General features: G+C 35.6%; 1 protein-coding gene across 2 annotated transcripts in view; it reads right to left on the reverse strand.

The window, feature by feature from the left end:
• Positions 1-5,281: 5,281 nt before the first annotated feature.
• The window catches only part of LOC311065815 (DLA class I histocompatibility antigen, A9/A9 alpha chain-like), a 484,454-nt gene continuing 464,793 nt past the window's right edge, over positions 5,282-24,942 (reverse strand). The window contains exons 2-8 of one of the 2 annotated variants that reach the window (XM_084086584.1): positions 15,366-15,436; positions 10,563-10,820; positions 10,081-10,356; positions 9,600-9,890; positions 9,314-9,439; positions 9,124-9,161; positions 5,282-9,019 (exon numbers count right to left, since the gene is read on the reverse strand). In XM_084086584.1, the coding sequence (XP_083942710.1) occupies positions 8,987-9,019; positions 9,124-9,161; positions 9,314-9,439; positions 9,600-9,890; positions 10,081-10,356; positions 10,563-10,820; positions 15,366-15,420 (1,077 nt within the window). In that variant the 5' untranslated portion in view covers positions 15,421-15,436 and the 3' untranslated portion in view covers positions 5,282-8,986. Of the gene's footprint in view, positions 9,020-9,123; positions 9,162-9,313; positions 9,440-9,599; positions 9,891-10,080; positions 10,357-10,562; positions 10,821-15,365; positions 15,667-24,942 lie in introns of those variants that run through there. The other variant, XM_084086583.1, reaches the window with a different exon arrangement.

Below are 24,942 nucleotides of genomic sequence, written 5' to 3' on the forward strand. Positions count from 1 at the left end.
ACGTGTTTCCACGTCACGCGTCTTTAAAACGCATGCGCAAATTTGACTTTTAAAAAATGTTAATGTATTAAAAAAACTAAAGTAATAATGAAAGCAGCAAAAAGGAGTACATAGTTTTAACTATGCCTGATCTAAGGTAAACTTGTAAGGAATTTCAGAGTATATATTGTGCAATATCTGTGTAGTATTTTATTTAAAGTTTTTCTGTTGCACGTCACTGTATAAATTACAAAATTACTGTAAACATTAATGGCACCTTTTCTTATTTTAATCATTCCTCTGTAATAGTTAATAATTGTTTATTTTTGTGCATTATATAGGCTATTATAAAACATGTACTCCAATAAAGTAGTTTGAATGAAGTTAAACCAACTACATACAGTACATTGTCAATCTCTGTATCCCATTTTATGCATGCCTGTATCCCATTTTATGCATGCCAACTCAAAAAAAAACAAAAAAAAAAACAAAACAACTAATAACACTGATAAATTTTATTTCAAAACAAAGATGATAATTGTATAAAATAAATATGTACACATACAGATAATGACACATATCTGCACATCAACAGACACACACACACACACACTTCAAACTCTTGCGTATATTGTCTTGAAAATGCACTCCAGTTCACAACACCTAATTCTAACACCTAATACAGAACAAACAATATTGAATCATTTTGAAGAAAGGCATTAACATAGTACATGGTCATACAGGAATTTCTTTTTTAAGTATTTTAGATGTTAGACAAAGATACTGTATGTTTGAGTGTTATTGGCTTTGTCTGTAAAGTACCTAAGAGACTTACTTTGTTTATGAACAGCATAAACTAGTTAAAAAAAAAAAAAGGTTTGTCAAGAAAGGAAAACTTTAGGTTGGCTTGAGAAAGCCTAGCCTGAAAGTTTTAAATAATTTTAAAAGCTTGAATTTTTAAGGTTTTCAGTTTGAAGTTCAAAGTAGTTTTCAAGCTGAAAGTTTTGAAGGTACAATACAGTCTATCAGACAAAGACAGATAGATAGACATGACATATAGGCAGATAGCGATAGATGGATAGACAGACAGTCAGATAGATAGATAGATTAGACAGATGGATAGATTGGACAGACAGACAGATAGAAATAGATGGACGGAAAGACATACTTTCTCAAGTACCTTTTACAGTACTCACAACTTAGATTTAAAGAACTTGTCCAGCCATACAAAGTGGGCCTCTTCTCTGAATTTGGGCTTGCTGACAACGTCCCTGAAAATCTTGCATGTCAGTGAAAGCAAAATACAATGTTTAACTCCATTACTTTTTAATTCATTTTACCACAAATTTATTTAACATAACTTACAGTACATACAATACATTCAGGAATGTAACTTTTACAGTACGATCTGATACTGAGGAACAACATTTCTTTTGCAGTACATGCAACAATCAACTACATGACTTCATTAATTTAAGTCTTTCTGCTCATTTTCAAGCCTTAATTTGTTTAAAGGCGAATTAAGACTTTTACATATTTTAAAATTCGCTGAAACCCTGTCATTTTGAATCCTAACATATAGGCCAATCATAAAACATGTCATAACTTTTTTAAAAATATAAAACATTTATGACGCGCTCTATGGCATCTCTTACAATTAAAAGCTGTTAACACAAAAACACAATTGTTAACACAGTAAAAATATTATTTTTTTAATTGCTTTAAACACCAAAATACAACATACATTTTAGAGCCAGGGGAGCAAAGAAAACACACATATAAAATATATATGTATATAAAATGTATGTATACAAAGGCCTCCTTAATCACACTGTTATCATACTTTGAATTTCAAAAAATTACATTTTCAAAATGCAATACAAAATTAAAGAGTACCTTTTCCTTAATAAACATAGACACCTCATACCATAACTTTTTCACATGACTAAATGCCAGAAAATGGTGGTTCTGTTTCCAAGTGCAAAGAGCAAAAAGTGCAACTTACATCAATGTCTAAAAGCATAAATAATGCTTATTGACTTACTGCCATCTAATCCTTCGCTGGAAGTGATTGATTTAAATGAACTGCGCGTGCGCACGTGTGTATTATAATTTTGCGCATGCGTGGTAACACACTCGTGGTTCACCGGTCATTTTCCTCAGCTGTAGGCAAAGGTAAGTTTCAAATCGGTGCTTCTCCCAGGAGACTAGCACTAAATTAATCCCCTAACTTAGCGCCATCTACCGTTTTAGAAGAGGAAGTTGCTCACCTGCATTTGTGAGAAAATCTGCCTGGACACATTTGTGAGAAAATCGAACTGAGAGATCTCATAAAAAGCCAAGTGGAGTATTACATTGAGAAGGATAAGATAGTAAACAATATGGAAGATGTGGTTCATGGTTTCAATAAATTCTTCATAAATGTAGGACCAGATTTAGCAGACAAAATTCAGGGCTGTGAAGTAAAAAATGAAGTTGTTGCAGATCTTTTGGACAGAAACCTTAATTCTATTTTCCTTAAAGCAGTTAAAGAAAAAGAGGTTCTACAGATTGTAAAAAAATGTAAAAGTAAAGCCTCAGTGGATTGGAATGGTATTGATATGGTATTGGTAAAAAAAGTTATTACGGAGATAGTAGAACCATTAACAAACATATGTAACTTGTCTTTTCAAACCGGTAAATTTCCAAATAAAATGAAAATAGCAAAGGTAATACCACTATATAAGAGTGGAGACAGACATTACTATACAAATTACAGGCCGGTTTCATTACTCTCCCAGTTTTCTAAAATCCTTGAAAAGCATTTTGCAGAAAGAATGGATAATTTTATTGAAAAATATAAACTCTTAGCTGACAGTCAATATGGATTCAGAACAAATAGATCAACATCCTTAGCGTTAATGGAATTAATTGAGGAAATTACAAATAGTATAGATAACAAAAAATATGCAGTAGGAATTTTTATAGATTTAAAGAAAGCATTTGATACGATCAATCATGATATTATGATCAATAAACTGGAAAAGTATGGCATCAGAGGAGTAGGATTAAACTGGGTGAGTAGCTATTTACGAAACAGGCAACAATTTGTGGAAATTGGTGAACATAAATCAACTTGTATGAATATAACTTGTGGAGTGCCACAGGGGTCAGTTCTTGGTCCAAAGCTTTTTATTTTATATATAAATGATGTATGCAGAGTTTCTAATATGCTGAATTTTATTTTATTTGCAGATGATACCAATATTTTCTGTTCTGGTGACAATTTACAACAGCTTTTGGAGATAATCACATCAGAAATGAAAAAATTAAAACAGTGGTTTGATGTGAATAAATTGTCATTAAATTTAAGTAAAACAAAGATAATGTTATTTGGGAAACACAAAAAAAAAATCCTCATATAAAATTGGAAATAGACAACGTTTGTATTGAAAGAGTTTATGAAAATAAATTTCTTGGTGTGATTATTGACCACAAAATCTGTTGGAAACCTCAGATAAATTATATCAATAGCTAAATCTATATCAATACTTGTGAAATCAAAGCATATTTAATTTAGATCATAAATCTTTACATACACTCTACAATACTCTCATTTTACCGTATTTAAGTTACTGTGTGGAGATATGGGGTAATACCTACAAAACCAACCTACAGCCATTATGCACATTACAAAAAAAGCTATAAGAATCATTAATAATACAGGACACCTTGAACATACCAATCTATTGTTTTTTAATCACATATATTAAAGTTCATTGATTTGGTTAAATTCAAGACTGCACAAATTTTGTACAAAGCAAGAAATAATTTACTTCCAGGAAATATGCAAAAAATGCTTATGGATAGGCAGGGTGGGTATAACTTAAGAGGGGAATATAATTTCAAAAAATTCAAAGTCAGAACAAATATGAAAAGCATGTGCATAACGGTATGTGGGGTGAGTTTGTGGAATGGTTTGGAGTTGGAGCTAAAAAACAGTACAAATATATATAAGTTTAAAATATTGTATAGAAACATGCTTATAAAAGGATACAGGGATGAAGACAGGTAATGTTGGGCAGGGATATTATACAGACTGTAAAGGGACAGGTGATTATAATGTGCTGGGTTGGACAGTAAATTATTATGTTTGGCTGTTGTGTTTCTGTTTTCATTGTTTTTGGGGTGTTTGGTTTAGGTTTGTAAAGAAATGGTGTAAATAAGTGTTTAAGTAATTATGAGCATTGAAACCAGGGGTGGGAAGTAATAAGCTTTGGCTTCCTCCTGCTCCTTTTCGAACACATTAGTTATTTATTCAAATATTGTGGATAAATACTTTGTTTGTTTTGTTTTGTTTTGTTGCTTTGTTTACAACTTATATATGTTATATTGTATTTTCTTTGTCTATTTGTAATATGTTCGAAACAAAATAAAAAATGAAATGAAATGAAATGAAGTGTCTCACAATCATAACAGACATGCATTTGTATGCACTAGGTTTGGTATTTGTTCAAAGGTTACATGCAATTTGTAGGATGGTTTGTATTTATTTGTGAAATATTATCTAGGCTCATTTATTTATACTTGTAAAACACTACATATTTGTTAATCCACTGCATTTTCGCTCAAATTGACCTTTGTACTTTCACATTGCTTTCTGTTTGTTTGCGAGTCGAGTCAACAAGCAGAGATGTGGTGAAAACCATCAGTGAGTGAGAACCTGATATTCTCCTTTTCTGGCACTGGAATAATAACAACTGCTTTAAAACATGGGACTCTCTTATCGACCAGTTGAAATTTGTTCAAGTGTGAAATGTTTTACTACTATTTCTGCAATGCCTTAAGCATATGCTAGTATGCTATTCTGAATTCAGCCATTCAAAAGATAAATCTGAACTTTGGCATGTCACACATTAGATTACATAACGCTTCTTCAGGCAGCATTTTTTTAAAGCATGAGTGGCAATTTCAGTTTTAAGCTTACACAGTCAAACTGAAAATCTTACTCCAAAATATGTCATTATGATAAAATGATATTCACTTGGTTTCTGGCACAAATTTCCATGCCCTTTGCGTCAGTCTATTGATGGCAAAGGTTTCTCTTTGAAAGTAATACGTCACATTATGGGCACTTTGGGCATTTGTATAAGGATGCACATTTTTCTTCTTGGACATGTGACAATATCAGATGCCTTGAAGTTGCGAGTGACAACAGGTTGGATAAAACACAAATCTCCTTTTGACCAGCAAGAAAAGAAAACTAATAAAGTGATATTATTCTTTAAAACATTTTATAACTGTTAAACATTCGTTACCTGTGTTACATTCCTTTTCATAACAACCCAAATTACATCCACCAAGCAAATGCTATTTGTTTTATGCTTTATTATCAGCAAATAGCATGAGTAACTTCCATATTAAATAAGAAGAACATACATGCTTCACAATACAATAGAAAATACAAAAAAAGAGAAAAGGAAAAGAAAAAAGAAACAAAACAACAGCATATCTATATATTGTTGAGTAAGCATAAATGAATACTTAATTGAGACTCCAAGCAGCAAGTGCTTGATGATAGAATTTAGAGAGTTTAATTTGAAGTTTTTCAATTTTATAATTGCACATTAAAAGAAATTCTTTGCCACCTAAATGAGAGTAAATATACAGAGGGATTATATTCCAAACAGACCATGGGTTTTGAAAATATTGTCTAAGCCAGTTTATTTTAAAAGCATTGTTCAGAGAGCTAAAGTCTATAAAATGTAGACCACCTTTATCATATGAATTTAATATTACTGATTTCTTAGTAGTGAACTTTGTTTTTTCATTCAAATTCTCATATTCTGTCAATTAATTTACATGTTTGTTTGTCAACATAAAGTGACTGAGCAGTAAATGATAAGCGAGAAATGCCTTCTGGTTTAGTGAGAAGAACTCTTCCCTTGAGTGACAGATCTCTCAGCAACAAATGATTCAACTTTGCATGTCTTTTGAGGCAAAAAATGGAGGGGCGCCTCTTATTATCTTATTATCAAATTATTTTAACCCCCAAAAAGGTGATGCTTTCTCTTACATAAATGTTACAAATTGAGGACTCCAAGCAGTTGCCAACTGGACGCAGCTCACATTAATTGATATTATAAAGACCTGAGGCTTTGGAAAAGGGCTTAATAGTTTCTAATGCAATATCTACTTGAGAGACATCCTTCAGAAACAAGGCAGTGTCATCGGCTAACTGACTTATCACTTTGGTATTGATTCCTTTTAATTCCCTTTAAAGGGCTTTCCTAAGGACTCGAAATCTTTATAGTCCAAAACAATCATTAGAGATCTATGTAAAATGTCCAAAACCAAACGTAGCCTATATTATTGAAGATGCGCCTTTTTTTCTTTTTTAAACAAATCAGATTGTTTAAAACACATTTCAGTCTTTTTGATAAAAGCAATTATTTTATAATCATTATTTAGCAACGTATTTGGCTGACAACTATCAATTAAAATGGGGTCTTTATTTGGTTTTAAGGGTGATAAGCCCTTGACACATCAGGGTTGGAGGAAGCAAAGCTCTTTCAAGGCTCTCCATAAAAACTTTGAACAAAAAAGGAGCTATGGTCTTTCTAAATGCTTTATGAAATTCAGCAGTAATACCATCCATTCCTGGAGACTTATTTTTCAAATAATTTATGGCATCAATAATTTCTTCTAATCTGAGAGGAGCTCCGCATATTAGAATCCTCTATGCTAAGATGCTTTATGTTGGGCAAGGACTCAGAAAACATAGATTGTTGACAAAAATTTGAGGTGTAAAGATAACTATAAAACTCAACAAAAATTTGCAATGATTTTGGGGTCCTCAGCAATATCACCATTAATATTCAATTGCTCAATATAATTATTTTTGGCTTGCATGCCTCTCAAGTCTAAAAAATAGGCAGAGCTCTTCTCGCCCCCTTCAAGCCATTCTTTTGTAAATTTCCTCTAATTTAAGTTTCTGCTCAGCAAGTTATGTTTTGTCCATTTCAGAAATTTCCTCTACTTTTTTAGAAGATGGAAATTTTACCTCAAATTTTATCCTCACCAATTTTCCTAATTTTTGCCAGTTCACTACAATACAAAAAAAAAAAAAAAAAAAAATTCAATTTCAAATTACATTTTTTTATTATCATTTTTTATCACAGAAAAGTTCTGAGATCTGTGCGCGGATGACCGTTGTGTGTCTGTCTACAGTGCTATGTTGCTTGGGGCTGGAGACTTGCATGGAGTTTCAGGGAGAGATGGAAATTCTTCCTCCACCAGTATAAATTCATCCATATCAGCCATCCACACTACTGCGTTTTAGTTTAGAAACGGAGAATTAAAACGAATACGATCTCCATCCACACCAGCGTTTTAGCTGCGTATTAGAATTGATCTCCGTCCACATTAAAACGACTGAAAACGCGGATCACGTGACCATTCACCAACAGTGGGCATGCGCGTGCCGGTGTAAACCTAGAGACTTTCAAACATAGACTGTAAAAAACAAAACATCAAAATGTCATTTATTAATATGTATTTGTGTCAAAATGACATATAGGCCTAAACATCTTTTCCTAAACTTTTTTGCATGGAAACGCTTCCAACACGCTTGCGTGTCGCATGAAAAATAGGCGTCGGTTCTATTTCTAGCATGCACGCGTTTAACGAGTTTACTGATACTGAATATTACCATAGAAAGTATATAAAGAATATTACCTGTGTATACTCCATGACTGATGACACCCAATCATAGAGCCGAGCGTGAGCCTCTGCGTCATCGTTTCTAAAGTCCTCCGTTTTGGCCGTCTTTACTAAAACGCCCTCCGGAGCAGTGTTGCCAACTTAGCGCCTTTGTCGCTATTTTTAGAGACTTTTCAGACCCCTTTAGCGACATTTTTTCAAAAAAGCGACTAGCGACAAATCTAGCTACTTTTTGGACAAACCTCAGTAACCTCCAATGAATGATGACGTCATGAATATGCTAATTGACGTATGACGTCATCTAGCGACATTTAGCGACTTTTAGAGGAGGCGTTAGCTACTTTCCTTTGAAAATAGTTGGCAACACTGCTCCGGAGATTCAAAACGCAAAACAGGGTCGGCAGAGTTTCTAAAATTCTCCGTTTTAGGTCTTCGTTTTTGCCGTTTTGGGCCCTGTTTACACGAGAACGCTCGCGGGTGAAAACGTAAAAATATTTTATCAGATGTGCCTTTCGTTTAGATGGCGACGGCGTTTTTGGGGCTTAAAAACGCAAAAAAGTGAAACCACCCTCCAGAGTGGAAATCTTAAAAACGCTCCACCGTCGCGTTTCCGTCTAAACGGTAAAAACGCAAAAGTCTGCTAGACAGTGAAGGCACCGATCAGTGCTTCACATTGCCACCTAGCCGCCTGGAGTGCATGCTACATTGAATTTCACACACTTTTGCGTCACCGTATGCACGCAGATTTCCCCCCCATAACGATCATCTAAACGCAGAAAAAAAAGTGATCACTTTTGCGTTTTCTCTTCAGATCGTTTCCGTGTAAACGTAGCCTTAGTCTGGACGGGAGGTGCAAACGTAGCAAAAGGTCTCCGTTTCTAAACGAAAACGCAGTAGTGTAAATTAAAAAATATTATAAATGAATCCGGATCAGTGTCTTGTTTGAGATAATCATGCAAGTTGTCTGTAATCAGATCACTGGAAGGGATCTTCACAAAAGTTTTGGCCACCTGAGTGCTGCTGCTAGTTTTGCTAGCAGTGTTAGCATTTACGCTTTGGTTGGACTTTCCAGCCTTCTTTCCAGCACTTTTCCTTTTTTCATATCCACCCATTGTTGTGTCCGACAAATCATTGTGTTATTAGAGTTAGCCATCTTTCAAAGTCTTCTTTGCTACAATGTTACAAGTCAATTTAAGTATTTGGGAATGCAGAGCTGATCAAAACACGTGCAATCAAGGAATCATCTTGGAACCTCCCCGAAATGCTCATTTTCCCATGTGTTGTCTTGATTTTTTAATTTAATGCATTACATAGACTCAATTTTCATCATATGTGGAGGCTGAAATCAATAAAACATTCATTTGGTTCAATTTCTAGACATTTTCCAAAATTAAACTTAAAATGAACATATTGCTGACTTCATTTAAAACATAGTATACTCACAGGGGAGTATTTATTCAGTGACGTCTTAGAGCCTTGTCCTGAATAAGATGAAATAAAGCAGAATAAAAAGTCACAATCACAAAACTGTAAACGGTAAACATTGAAAGAGCCTCTTCTAAAGGAACAGGATGTTTAGTTTCATTTTCTAATTGAGCATCAAACGTAATGAACTGGACCGTAGAACATTTACCAGCAGCACGTCTCTTCCTCCATATGATGAGTGCAGTTACGATGAGAACAGCCACACACATTAACACCAGCACACTGATAACTACAAACAGACTAACGGATCCTCCTGGGTCATATTTATCTGTATCTGAAATTGTGGTGAATTAAAAAAAACAAAACAGGAAAATAAATACAAAAGCTAAAGATATGTACTGAAATAGTTTTTATTATTATTAAATCTATGTAGTTGTTGATATCAAAAAGGACATTTTGTTTGTTTGCTTGCTGGTTTGGGCATTTTTATTTACCAAATATAATGTTCAGTTTGTTGTCCAGATTGAGGTGCTTCATTGTACAGTTGTAATCATGTCCTTCACGTAGTTCTTCATCGCTGATCACTAAACTCTTCCTCATCTGGTAAGTTCTGTCTCCGTTGGGCAGAATCTGTCCTCCTGTGATCTGATCATCATCCACAGGCTGATCGTCTCTGAACAGGGTCAGGTTAATGTGACGGGGGTAAAAGCCAGTGGCCAGACAGCTGATCCGAAGCCCTTGAGAGTCTGGGAGTTTCTTTCTAATGAGTCTGACTCTGGGTTTCACTACAGAGAATAATGAGAAGTGTTACTGTTGTTTAACTGTTGCATCAGTTATTTATTTATGATTCTCATGTTTCATTACGCATTCAGAGGCACACATTTTCGGTCAGTACTTCTGTCTGGGTCATATTTGTTGATTATACTTTTTTTTCTATCTTAATTATACTGAAGTTTATCAGGTTGATTCTCTCACCTTTTCTCATCACATTGTTCTTTTCCAAATGCAGGTACCTTCGCAAAACTTTAACGCAAATAGGATGATAAACATTTTCACATAACTGTATATGAAGCCATTTTACTTGGTCCCATGATATTATCCATGGCTTTTTCATATGGATATCGTTTTTTTCCAGGTCATAGGTGAACTCCTCTATACATTGTCCATCAAAAGCATCCCAGGAATGAAGTGGACCTGGTTTATCATCATTCAACAGTTCACATCCAGAAAGTCTCTGATACACATGTACACCTTCAAATAAAAGAAAAATGTATTTTTATTAGTCCTCACTCTGACACTGACACAATATAGAATGTAGTGAACTGAAAATGAATATTCTGGACTTTATGATTACCCTCTTAAAGTCTTACATCAATTTTTTTAATAAAATAAATAAAACACATAAGCTACATCTGTTATTAAATTATTTGTTAATGCTGATATTGTATAGTTCTCACCATCTGTTTTATTGTGATGTTCCTTAACATAAATATCCCGAGTTTTCATGCTATTATACATGTCTTGAAATACAACACCAGCATCACTTTTCTCCTCATCATAGTATTTTGAATCACTGTTAGTGCGATAGACAGGTTTCCATGTGGTTGAGTCATAATATCCTATTTGCAGATCATCCAACATCACCACAACACTGAACTCAGGAAATGGTGTCTGTCCAACTATATATGTTGCCAAAGCCATCAGTGAGTGAGAACCTGTGGATACACAAGGACGAGAAATATTAGTACAGACCATAACATTTCAGACTTATCTTCCTCTGGCATTATAACGGAAGAAGAAATTTTATCTTAAAGATGTGTGTGACCATCATATGACAATAGAAGAGTGTTGGTACGTGAAAGGAGGTCAAGGATAAAATTTGATGAACAAGTCTAATAATGTTCCACATATAGTTGAAAACACCATCATTGGCCTAGAGACATTCTGAGAGTTTTTTTTTTTTTTTTCAACAAAATGTTTATTGGCTTTTGTTTAGATAAAATAAACTAAAAATAATTAATAATATAAACAAATAGACAAAAAATAAATAAAATTAAAAATAAAGACAATAATAAGAAACACATTACAGGACATCTAGAACAAAACTAAACCATAAAATAAAATAAGAAAATTATACATTTTGATATCACAGTTCACAGCCTTACATTGTGTAGTTTAATTTGTTATTTCAGTCATCCCATGTTGTCTGGTCTTGGTTACAGTAATGCAAAAAGGGAGCCCAAATTTTATAAAAGTCTTTTAGTTTCCCTTTAACGACATAAGTCAGTTTTTCCAAGGCAAGGTTGCAGGTCATTTCTTTAAACCACTGACTAGGGGAGGGTCCTTGGGTCTCCTTCCATTTTAAAGCAATAGCACGCCTGGCCTGAAGCAAACTGAAATCAATTAGTTTTCGTTTTCTTGCATTCACCTCAAGATTTACTGGGTATATATGAAACAAACAAAATTTAGGTGCAAGAGGGACATTTTCTTCAACCAGTTTACCAATCATAAAAATTATCTCCTTCCAAAATCCTTGAATCTCATTACACTCCCATATACAATGATAAAGGGTGACATTCTGAGAGTTGAGTCTATAAAAGAGGAAAGCTGCCCTCCCCTCACTGTCACTGACCTTTTCTTGCAAGAAAATAAACCTCAAAGACAATTAGTGTAGGCCTATTTATATTTATAAATTGTAAAGTTAATTATAAAAGTTGTCATCCACATTAAAATATTCGAGAAGTAAGGTTCCTCTGTTAAGAACCTTGTACTGTACTTGATGTGGAACAGTGAAACAGAGAAGCAAAAATAGGCAGGATGAATCAAGAGAGATTTGGATGGTGGTTGTAGCATTTTTAACCGTGCTGATAACGGGTGAAAGAATATATAAACAATATTATTTACTATTAATTATTAACAGGCAATGTTGTACTAGAGACCAGCTAATTTGAGTCAGAGTCCATAGTTGAGTTTATGACAAGACCATGATACTTGAACACTAACAATATTTTAAAAAAGCAGCAGGCAGCCATTGTGCAATTTTACAATTCACATAAAAAATATGAATATTTCACACGTATTAACAATTGTTCACCAGACAGACACATTATTATAACCTAAGATCTTCCTAAACTTCCTAACTCAATATTTCTCCTTTTCTGTATGTCACAAAAAAAAAAAAGATAAAAAAACTATCCAACATTCACAGACAAATTAGGAAAATTGCAACGTTAAAGGGATAGGTCACCCAAATATAAACTCTGTTTACATTTAGGCTACTCACCCTCCAAACTTGAATGAGTTTCAAAAGAAGACATTTTAAAAAACCCATCTGATTATGTTATTTAACTATTAATAATAAATTACAATGGAATGATAAATGATACAGTACATTTGCCATCCTACTGTAAACAACTGTAAGGTAAACATCACAATTAGGTATGGGAATGCAGTATTTTTATACCGTTTTTTTTTTTTTATGAAACAAAAAGTAGTATTTACCTTATTTTTAAGATTGTTTGGAAATGTGTCTGGTATCATCAGATTTCAGTTATTTTGAACTGTACAACAGCTCATTTTTTCTGTTTGATATTGCAAACTGCTATGGGAGAGCGGGGCACAACCTAACGTTTTTTGACTTTTTGACTAAATGTCTACTACAATTATGTAGTTTTGTTTTATTAAGACAGTGTATACTTTTTTCTTGATATACCCCGAAAGAATGGAAGTGAAATGTGACAACATGCCCCAGGTGGTGGGGTGCATTGTAACAAGTGAGGGGCACATTGTAACATGACCATATGACAGCTTAAAATGCTATCTGATCTAATCAAGACAAACTAAAATATTTTCTCAAAAAAATACAATTATTAACTTTTTAATATAAAATAATGGCATTTTTTAATAATTAAAATTTTTTTTTTTTTTGAGTTTGACAACAAACACACTGGAAAACACAGCTATACAACATACTTCAAAACATAATAATAATTAATAATTTCTGAACATTGACTCTCAGTCTTTATTCACCTTTTTCTCAAGTTTTCTCAATACAATTCATAAAAGTATGAAAAGAATAGCATTGTTCTAATAGGGGCACATTGTAACGCAGTGTTACAACATGCCCCACCTGAAAAATGACATGAAAAATTAACATACAGTGAGGAAAATAAGTATTTGAACACCCTGCTATTTTGCAAGTTCTCCCACTTGGAAATCATGGAGGGGTCTGAAATTGTCATCGTAGGTGCATGTCCACTGTGAGAGACATAATCTAAAAAAAAAAACAGAAATCACAATATATGATTTTTTAACTATTTATTTGTATGATACAGCTGCAAATAAGTATTTGAACACCTGTCTATCAGCTAGAATTCTGACCCTCAAAGACCTGTTAGTCTGCCTTTAAAATGTCCACCTCCACTCCATTTATTATCCTAAATTAGATGCACCTGTTTGAGGTCGTTAGCTGCATAAAACCACCCCATACAATCAGTAAGAATCCAACTACTAACATGGCCAAGACCAAAGAGCTGTCCAAAGACACTAGAGACAAAATTGTACACCTCCACAAGGCTGGAAAGGGCTACGGGGAAATTGCCAAGCAGCTTGGTGAAAAAAGGTCCACTGTTGGAGCAATCATTAGAAAATGGAAGAAGCTAAACATGACTGTCAATCTCCCTCGGACTGGGGCTCCATGCAAGATCTCACCTCGTGGGGTCTCAATGATCCTAAGAAAGGTGAGAAATCAGCCCAGAACTACACGGGAGGAGCTGGTCAATGACCTGAAAAGAGCTGGGACCACCGTTTCCAAGGTTACTGTTGGTAATACACTAAGACGTCATGGTTTGAAATCATGCATGGCACGGAAGGTTCCCCTGCTTAAACCAGCACATGTCAAGGCCCGTCTTAAGTTTGCCAATGACCATTTGGATGATCCAGAGGAGTCATGGGAGAAAGTCATGTGGTCAGATAAGACCAAAATAGAACTTTTTGGTCATAATTCCACTAAACGTGTTTGGAGGAAGAAGAATGATGAGTACCATCCCAAGAACACCATCCCTACTGTGAAGCATGGGGGTGGTAGCATCATGCTTTGGGGGTGTTTTTCTGCACATGGGACAGGGCGACTGCACTGTATTAAGGAGAGGATGACCGGGGCCATGTATTGCGAGATTTTGGGGAACAACCTCCTTCCCTCAGTTAGAGCATTGAAGATGGGTCGAGGCTGGGTCTTCCAACATGACAATGACCCGAAGCACACAGCCAGGATAACCAAGGAGTGGCTCTGTAAGAAGCATATCAAGGTTCTGGCGTGGCCTAGCCAGTCTCCAGACTTAAACCCAATAGAGAATCTTTGGAGGGAGCTCGAACTCCGTGTTTCTCAGCGACAGCCCAGAAACCTGTCTGATCTAGAGAAGATCTGTGTGGAGGAGTGGGCCAAAATCCCTCCTGCAGTGTGTGCAAACCTGGTGAAAAACTACAGGAAACGTTTGACCTCTGTAATTGCAAACAAAGGCTACTGTACCAAATATTAACATTGATTTTCTCAGGTGTTCAAATACTTATTTGCAGCTGTATCATACAAATAAATAGTTAAAAAATCATACATTGTGATTTCTGGATTTTTTTTTTTAGATTATGTCTCTCACAGTGAACATGCACCTACGATGACAATTTCAGACCCCTCCATGATTTCTAAGTGGGAGAACTTGCAAAATAGCAGGGTGTTCAAATACTTATTTTCCTCACTGTAAGTCAGAAATTTACTTTTGCTATGGTAAAATAAATGTTCAGTGATTTTTTCTCTATATAGGTTAATATGGCAACTAATAACACTAAGTTTCGTCATGCTATATGTGTGGAAGTATTTAAAACAAGGGTGTAACAACTAGCCCCGCATTAGTTTGAGCCCCGCTCTCCCCTTATTTCTTACCATATTATATGTATTGTCATAATTATAAACACACTTGTTTGTAGCACAAATAGTTTTACTATTCTCACACACATTAATAGAAAATAGCTTACTTCTATGGGACGAATATAGTATCAAAATGATGATTAACACATGCAAGCACAATTATCCATGAACTTGATAAAAGTTGCAGTTATGTTTTACTATCCACAACCAAATGCCTTTCAACTTGCGTGAGCAAAATTCAAAATTGAATGAATGTGTAGCAGTTTGCACAAATAGAGACATTTTAATAGATTTCCGCGTTGCAAAATAAGGTGGATAGGAAAGCATTAAATTAACTTACCTGCATTGACAACTGTCAAGCATGACAGCAGATACACAGTCTTGAGCAAATCCATGTGTTATGGATAATCTCTGTAAAAAAAATAAAAAAAATACAAAAAATACAAAAATGATGTTCGTGCGAGTCCCAAGTCGATGCAAAATCGGTCTTCAGACAAACAGGCGTTGTGTAGCCTACTTCTATAACTAGCTGCATAAAGTTAAAAGACAGTTAAAGTTTCTTTCTCAAGGCGTGTTACTTCCTCTTTCGTTTTATTTCGAATTTCACTTCTGTGTGAGTGGTAAGTAGGCCAACATAATTTTGCTGTAATAAAGCTGTGAATATGACTTATGAACCTATAGTGGAGGCTAGGCCTATCTCGCATGGGTTGTGCTTGGGTCGGAGTGTTGGCGAATGGCGATAAAGCGCAATGCGGACATTGAATCCTATACAAGCAGGGGCGGTTCTAGAGGCGGGGCCACAGGGGCCCTGGCCCCTGCTGAAATCTGATTGGCCCCCGTAGGGGTGGGGAAAAAATCGACTCTTAGATGCATCGCGATGCCGACGTGGACGATTCTGAATCGATTCACAAATGTCAAAAAATCGATTTTCTAAAAAAAAATATATTTTTTTCCTAATAACGTAATATTGACGGAACGCAAAAGGCGGAACTCTAAAGCGGACGTGCAGTGCGCGGACAGTCCGTGGCGCGCACATTACCTGCACATAACGCATGATGGCTGAGCGCCAAATCCGAACGGCACCCTCTTCATTAAAAGCTAACGTATGGAAAATTGGAAATTTCATTGTTACCCATTTAGTATTTTTTGTATAAGAGCTGCTTTCTGTATTGTTTAGTTTTCACATCAATATGCTGTAAACCGATCTGTTATACGTACGTTATACTGCCCTGCAATATGTGCAATGTCAGTCACAAAAAGTTACATTTTGACTGTGCTCTCTGCAGATGTTCATTCACTTTTTTTTGTATAAGCTGTTTTTGATTGTGGTATACAGCAAACATTTCAAGTCATAACTCTTTATTATTTAGTTGTGAATAAGAGCAGCTGTGTAACTTTATGTTACTAATTATTCAGAATATGCATAAGTTCACAAGCATTATATGAGAGCTGCTGGTACATAATTCTATATTTTTGAACGAAAACTGTTTGTGAATTTTCTACAGAATGTTTTTTTGTCTGAAGGATTATATTGCTCATTGCACATAACAGGAGGATGTTGGTTAGAAGTCTATTATTAAATGCTAGAGATTCAGAATATGGTGAAGTTTGTATTAATATACTACAAGTATGCTGCTAGTACAGGCACACATTTATTTTCCTGTTGGTTCATTGCAATGTTGGGACATATGCTGGCAAATGTAACTTTACAGTTGACTTGCCAAATCACTTCCATTTGTTTTATTAATAAAATTAATATAAGAAGTATTGGAAGTAAGTTCGTTATGGGTCATCATAAATACTTTGCTTTAAAAGTACCAAGTAGTAAAAAAAAAAAAAAACGTTAATAATCGATAATCGTTACCCTCTGAATCGTAATCGAATCGAATCGTGAGGTGCCTAGAGATTCCCACCCATCAATCGTCGACGAGAAGAGCAACCAGAGAATTCTTCACAACGATCACAGATGCAATTCCACCCCCAAACAATTAACAATAATTTACTGTTTATAAGCGACGACATGATTATGAAACTTAAAAGCTAGGTGGAATTCAGAAAGAAGTGCATTGTGTCCTTTATGCACAGTATAAATAAATGAAAAAAATCATTAAGAACTTTACTGGCTCATAATTTTTTATTAGAGCGTTTGAAAAAGGAATGACTGCCGAAATGTATTTGCACCGTACTGAATAAATAATTTTGTGTGCTTGAATGTACCCTGTTTTTGGCCCCTGAATGTAACATGTGGCCCCTTAATGGCCCCTGTTACAGAAAAATCCTAGAACCGCCACTGTATACAAGAGACTTTTTGATAATACTTTAGACTGAGGTTTGACTGACATGAACTAACCATGAGCAATATATTTGTTACTGTAGGCTATAATCTGTAATCTAACGTTATTGTTAATAAAAATACAGCTTGTTTTTTCATTTTCACAGTGCATTAACAAATAGCCTACAACTATTTTTTAATAATGTGTTAAATGTTGAAATTAACATTAACAAAGATTAATAAATGCTGTAGTGCTGTTCATTATTAGTTAATGTTAACAAATGTAGCCTAGTTAACTAATGTTAAAACGAAGATAAATATATGAATAGGCTTGTGTAACCCAGGTCAGAATTGAGCTGATCAGAAAAATAAATATAATTTGCAATAATTAGATTTTCGCTCAAAATACTGAAAGAAGTTATATAATGTGTACTGTTATCAAAGTCCTTCTGCTGCATTATGAGCATCAAAATAATAAAAATAACTATAATAATCAAAGTGTGACATTTGCCAAAAGATGGGCGCTGTCTAAAGTAAAGAGAGATTAAAAAGTGACATCAACCTAAAATCAAATTTAAGAATCAAATCAAATTTAATTAAAAATCAAATACTTACTTAATAAAGATAAGTTATACTTATTTAGAATACTGATAATTACTACAGCTTTTAAAGTTATAACAACATTTTGGAGAAAGCAAGAATCCCCAGTTTTAAATGACTGATTAGATTTAGTCAACATATGAAGTGGATCAAAAAAGTTCATCAAAGTTGTACTAAGACAAGAACGGGTATTGTTCAAAATTCATGTATAACTTTGATGAAAGGTTTTGATCCACTTAAAATGTTGACTCCTATAGTTTCTAAAGTACACTATGGAGAGGATAAGGTGAAATTAAGAGCAAAAGTATACATTTTGATATGGGCACCTCTTAAAACAAAGAATATTCTAAATAAATGAATATATATTAATTACCTTTTTTATTTAGGCCTAACCCTCCCTCCCTTTTAATTTGCTTATTTATTATTTTATTTAATATTATTATTATTATTATTTGTTGTTTAAATAATATTACTTGAATTCCTTATTAGGAATTGTGTGTAATTATAAGAGTCTGATATACATGTGAATGTTATCTTTTTTTTTATTTATTCATATTTTTTTCTCTTTTTTAATTTTTTTCCTTTTTTTCATAATGTAAAAGTGTCTAACTATGTACTTATTGTTTATTTTTCTAATTGTGTGTTTTTTTAATGTGTTGGTGGAGGGTATTATTACAAAAGGGAAAAAATAAAGGAAAAGAAAGTAGAAGGAAAAATAAGGAACAATTATTATATCTTATTTAATGAAATGTCCAATTGTATATTTGTGTTTGAATTGAAAGACATAATAAAGTATATTAAATATATATTGTAATGGGGTAAATCAAATGTAGGCTAATATACTGTAGGCCAATTATTAAGCTCAGATTCATCTTACCAGTTAAAATTTAGTCTATGGTTTGTTTTTTTTTGTTTTTTTTTTAATTTTGTGATTTTAACTTCTGCTTTAAAAAAACTTTTTTTTTTTTTTTTAGATTGTAATGTTCTAATGTTCTTTTAATAACCATAAAATGTACTACAGCTGCCAAACAAAACCAGAGAGAAATGTATTCATATATTTTAAAACAATCTAATTAAATCTTGGCCACAAAACATTCAGCCAGTAAAAAAAAGAAAACCTTTAGGATATATGTATATATATATGTATGTACAGTATATGTAGGCTATATGTATAACATTTGTAGGCTACAATGATAAATTTTGCAAGACCTACAAACGTGTTCAATTTTATTGTATAATATCAATTGTTTATGTTAATATATATATATACAGTGGGGAGAACAAGTATTTGATACACTGCAGATTTTGCAGGTTTTCCCACTTATAAAGCATGTGGAAGTCTGTAATTTTTATCATAGGTACTCTTCAACTGTGAGTGACGGAATCTAAAACAAAAATCCAGAAAATCACATTGTATGATTTTTAAGTAATTAATTTGCATTTTATTGCATGACGTAAGTATTTGATACATCAGAAAAGCAGAACTTAATATTTGGTATGGAAACCTTTGTTTGCAATTACAGAGATCATACGTTTCCTGTAGTTCTTGACCAGGTTTGCACACACTGCAGCAGGGATTTTGGCCCACTTCTCCATACAGACCCTCTCCAGATCCTTCAGGTTTCGGGGATGTCGCTGGGCAATACGGACTTTCAGCTCCCTCCATAGATTTTCTATTGGGTTCAGGTCTGGAGACTGGCTAGGCCACTCCAGGACCTTGAGATGCTTCTTACGGAGCCACTCCTTAGTTGCCCTGGCTGTGTGTTTCGGGTCATTGTCATGCTGGAAGACCCAGCCACGACCCATTTTCAATGCTCTTACTGAGGGAAGGAGGTTGTTGGCCAAGATCTTGCGATACATGGCCCCATCCATCCTCCCCTCAATATGGTGCAGTCGTCCAGAATGATGTTTCCACCTCCATGCTTCACGGTTGGGATGGTGTTCTTGGGGTTGTACTCATCCTCTTTCTTCCTCCAAACACGGCGAGTGGAGTTTAGACCAAAAAGCTCTATTTTTGTCTCATCAGACCACATGACCTTCTCCCATTCCTCCTCTGGATCATCCAGATGGTCATTGGCAAACTTCAGATGGGCCTGGACATGCGCTGGCTTGAGCAGGGGGACCTTGTGTGCGCTGCAGGATTTTAATCCATGACGGCGTAGTGTGTTACTAATGGTTTTCTTTGAGACTGTGGTCCCAGCTCTCTTCAGGTCATTGACCAGGTCCTGCTGTGTAGTTCTGGGCTGATCCCTCACCTTCCTCATGATCATTGATGCCCCACGAGGTGAGATCTTGCATGGTGCTCCAGACCGAGGGAGATTGACCGTCATCTTGAACTTCTTCCATTTTCTAATAATTGCGCCAACAGTTGTTGCCTTCTCACCAAGCTGCTTGCCTATTGTCCTGTGGCCCATCCCAGCCTTGTGCAGATCTACAATTCTATCCCTGATGTCCTTACACAGCTCTCTGGTCTTGGCCATTGTGGAGAGGTTGGAGTCTGTTTGATTGAGTGTGTGGACAGATGTTTTTTATACAGGTAACGAGTTCAAACAGGTGCAGTTAATACAGGTAATGAGTGGAGAACAGGAGGGCTTCTTAAAGAAAAACTAACAGGTCTGTGAGAGCCGGAATTCTTACTGGTTGGTAGGTGATCAAATACTTATGTCATGCAATAAAATGCAAATTAATTACTTAAAAATCATACAATGTGATTTTCTGGATTTTTGTTTTAGATTCCGTTTCTCACAGTTGAAGTGTACCTATGATAAAAATGACAGACTTCTACATGCTTTGTAAGTGGGTAAACCTGCAAAATCGGCAGTGTATCAAATACTGTGTTCTATGTTCTCCCCACTGTATATACAGCGTTAACAAAAAAACAAATATATATACAGCGTTAACGTAAACATTACATATACAACATAATTGAACACGTTTGTAGGTCTATATTGTATGATTTATCATTGTAGCCTTATTTAAGTTGATTTTCTGTGTACAGTATTTATTTTTGGACTGATAGTGGTTAATAAAGTCAAATAATGGTATGCGAGAGAGTCAGTGGTAATATCATTGTGTTAGAGGATGAGCCTGAGAGTTAGCCTGCGCTGGACCAGGTTAGTTTCCCAGCATAAGTTGCCGGAGTGACTGAGCTTGAGCTATATGCTAAATTAGCTTTATGAAACCAAATCATTTGACAATGAGTCAGACTAACTGAAATAAGCCTGGCTTATGATACACAAAGAAAAAAAGTATCTACGGCGCACTACATAGCACTACCAGTTACACGTGCTTATAAGTTATTTTACGAGGAGAGTGTAGATACAAGTATATTTATAGATTAGGGGATATGAATGCTGATATATCTGACAATGATTCTTTGTTTGGCCAACGTCTAAGCTTAAACCTTGTCTGTGAAACCAGGGTTTCATAGCCTACCTGTGGCCTAATAAAATGTATATAAGCTAGCCTGGTGTGAGTATGCTGTCATCCTTAACTTGTGAATCTGCCTCAGGTCTTCCGGTCTCCAGTTCCGCCCAGTCCCCCGGCTCCGCCTCCAGCCGTAATGTCAGGGTTATTATATGTCTTTAGGGTACGTTTACATGACAACGATGTACAAAAAACTGAAACGTTTTTTAAGTACAGACGACAACGAAAACTATCCCTGTTCACACTGATCCTATAAAAATTTGTAATAAAAACGTTGTATTATTCATGCCAGGCCAGTAGTTGGCGATGTTACTTTGTAAAGAAAAACTAAGCGACTGAACACATGATGTAATATGCATGTGCATGATGTCACTGTTTTCACAAATTCACGTTTTTGTAGTTTGCACCGAGACAATAATGGTATCATTTTCAAAAACTTGCACTTTGAAACCCATTTTAAAAAGTTTGCAAATTCAGACCCCCAAAATGCCAAAACGCATAAAAGTTTTCCAGTTTTAGTTGAAAACAGTGTTGTGTAAACGGCCCCTTAGTTTTTTTTTGTGTGTGTGTGTGTTTTAGTTTGGCCAAATCTGCACACACCAGCAGGGCCAAATGAAATGAAAATTGTGCACAGACATTGACAGAGTTTTTGGCAAAGAAATGAACATGATCACTGTTACATGTCTGTTTGTTTTTGGACTCTTTTCTTTGTTTCTTTGGTTCAGTTTCCCGCCATTCATTTGTTCCCATGGTAACCCTCATTAGTTATTTTGGTTCATCTGCATGTCAGTTATCTTGTCAATCAGTTCCTCCCTGTCACCTGTGTATTTAAGTCTTGTTCTGTCTAATTGTCAGTCGTTGTCTTTGTTGGATGGTTGTTTTTGAGTTTCTCTTCCTGTTCCTTGTGGGTTTTGATTAAAAGACTATTTTCTGGAATCATCCTTCGTCGTGTGCTTCATTGACACAGCCATTCCGTAACAATCACATGGTCCAGCCATGGTCAATTTTGGACAATGCAGAATTGGCCCTATATCTGTAATTATATGGCTAAGAATCAAGTTACAATTCTGTTTTTCGTTTAGGCATAGTCATAATAAAGCCAAAAAAGTATATGTAACAATTATGTTATTCTAAATGTGGTCCAAAAGGGAATGGTCATGCAATGCATTGTTTTATAATCAGCCAGTCAAAGTATTTTCATGGCCATTCATTACATCCTCCAACAACATCTTTTTGGAGAGTGTATTAGCCATGTTGTGACTGTGCTGGAAAGTACCCACATTTCCCCATCCCAGGAGATTTTATTCTTACTGGTAGATCAAATGTAGTAACATTAAGTAATTTAAAACCGTTAGCCAGCTACCAAATAACATTAGCAAAATCAATTTCACACATGACCACAATCCTCCTGAGGTAGTAGAAGTTGTTCTAACTCTCTATGTAAAAATATAAAGGTTTATCAATATTATTATTATTATTATATAGACTAGATGTACCGCATGGCGGTACAAAATATGACCGCCGCTCAGGCCTGCACTGGCTTTCCACAAAAATAAATGACGTGGAGTAATTTGGCTGTATTGCGTGTTTATGTATATACCTAAAAAAAGTAGTAGTATGTGCATGTCTGTCTGTGTGTGTGTGTATGTGTGTGTGTTTGTGTATGTGTGTGTCTGTGTGTCTGTGCGTGTATGTATGCGTGCGTACATGTGTGTGCGCGTGTGTGTTTGTGTGTGTGTGTCTGTGCATGTGGATTTGTATGTGTGTGTATGGGTGTGTGTCTGTGCGTGTGGATGTCAGTGTGTGTGCATGCTTGCGTTTGTTTGTATTCCTGCATGTGTGTGTGTGACAGTATCATCCTAAACCAGCAACCCTTCGCTCAACACCACCATCTACAGGCCGATGAGTGTACAGTCACTAAATGTGCACATAAATGAATTTATTTTATACCCCCCCATGGTAGCCTGGCAAGCCAGACCTACATCAAGATGTTTTTCAAGATGATTTTCCCTGGCTGCGAAATACATTTTGCTGCCGCTAGGGTGCGTCTAGATTTCTAGGCTACCCCCATGGATGAAATTCTACGAAACTTAGCATACCCCCAGAGGATGTCAAGTTAATCATACACATGAAATATGGTGTAGTTCTGAACATCTCAACTGAAGATAGGGGCGAAGGACCCTCCCATTCAATTTCTACAAACCTCTACCAAACGGTTGAGGTGCCTGTTGATGGTAAAAGTCAGTTATCTGATTTTGGCATGGGTTTGTTGTGTTTTACTGAAATAAAAAACATTTTTTCCCCAAAAAAGTGGTTTTATCTTGTAGCCCTGGTCTCAGAGTTGTAAAAAAACAATGTTAACAAAATTAAACTCATTCCCACTGTACCTAGTAGAACACTTAAGTAAATGTCCCATTGAAATTAATTGGATTTGATGGATTTAGGTGAAGAAAGTGTACACATAATACATTTTGGTCTGTACCATGAAGAGAAAACTGATTCAACTATATAAACTATATATTTTCTGAAAGCGTAGACTCTCAGGATGTGATCTAACATGGCATGAAACATGTCCCACCCACGTCATTAGTATACTGCCCAAGCATAACACATTGGGTATTGGTAAATCGGGTATATGGCTGATACCTAAAAAAAGTAGTAGTATGTGCATGTCTGTCTGTGTGTGTGTGTGTGTATGTGTGTGTGTTTGTGTATGTGTGTGTCTGTGTGTGTGTGTGTCTGTGCGTGTATGTATGCGTGCGTACATGTGTGTGCGCGTGTGTGTTTGTGTGTGTGTGTGTCTGTGCATGTGGATTTGTATGTGTGTGTATGGGTGTGTGTCTGTGCGTGTGGATGTCAGTGTGTGTGCATGCTTGCGTTTGTTTGTATTCCTGCATGTGTGTGTGTGACAGTAAGTATCATCCTAAACCAGCAACCCTTCGCTCAACACCACCATCTACAGACCGATGAGTGTACAGTCACTAAATGTGCACATAAATGAATTTATTTTATACCCCCCCATGGATGAAATTCTACGAAACTTAGCATACCCCCAGAGGATGTCAAGTTAATCATACACATGAAATATGGTGCAGTTCTGAACATCTCAACTGAAGATAGGGGCGATTAAAGCAGAATAATATTGCATTTTCATTTTTTATGGGAGGGGCGCAAATCACAAATGAGTGATTATGGGCTAGGTTGATGTGGGCCCTTAAGAGCAACATACCATAAAAATTTCTTCATCCTCGGTGCCACGGTTCAGGTAGTTATTTAGGAAAAACTGCATTTTTTGGGTTTGGGGGGGCCCAGCGCGGGGGGGGAGTGGCCCCCGGGGACCAAACGAAATTTTTCCGTAAAAGTCTAGTGGGGCTACATGCCCACCAAATTTCATGTTCCCCGGTGTTTCGGTGTCCCTGGTATCGTTGACGGAAAATTCAGTAGATTGACGGGGAAAAAAAACTAAAAAACTTTAACAATCGATTATGGGCTAGGTTGATGTGGGCCCTTAAGACCAACATACCATAAAAATGTCTTCATCCTCGGTGCCACGGTTCAGGTAGTTATTTAGGAAAAACTGCATTTTTTGGGTTTGGGGGGGCCCAGTGCAGGGGGGGAG

This window comes from Abramis brama (assembly GCF_963993115.1).
Source record: "Abramis brama genome assembly, chromosome: 16".
In the NCBI taxonomy this organism is placed as follows: Eukaryota; Metazoa; Chordata; class Actinopteri; order Cypriniformes; family Leuciscidae; genus Abramis; species Abramis brama.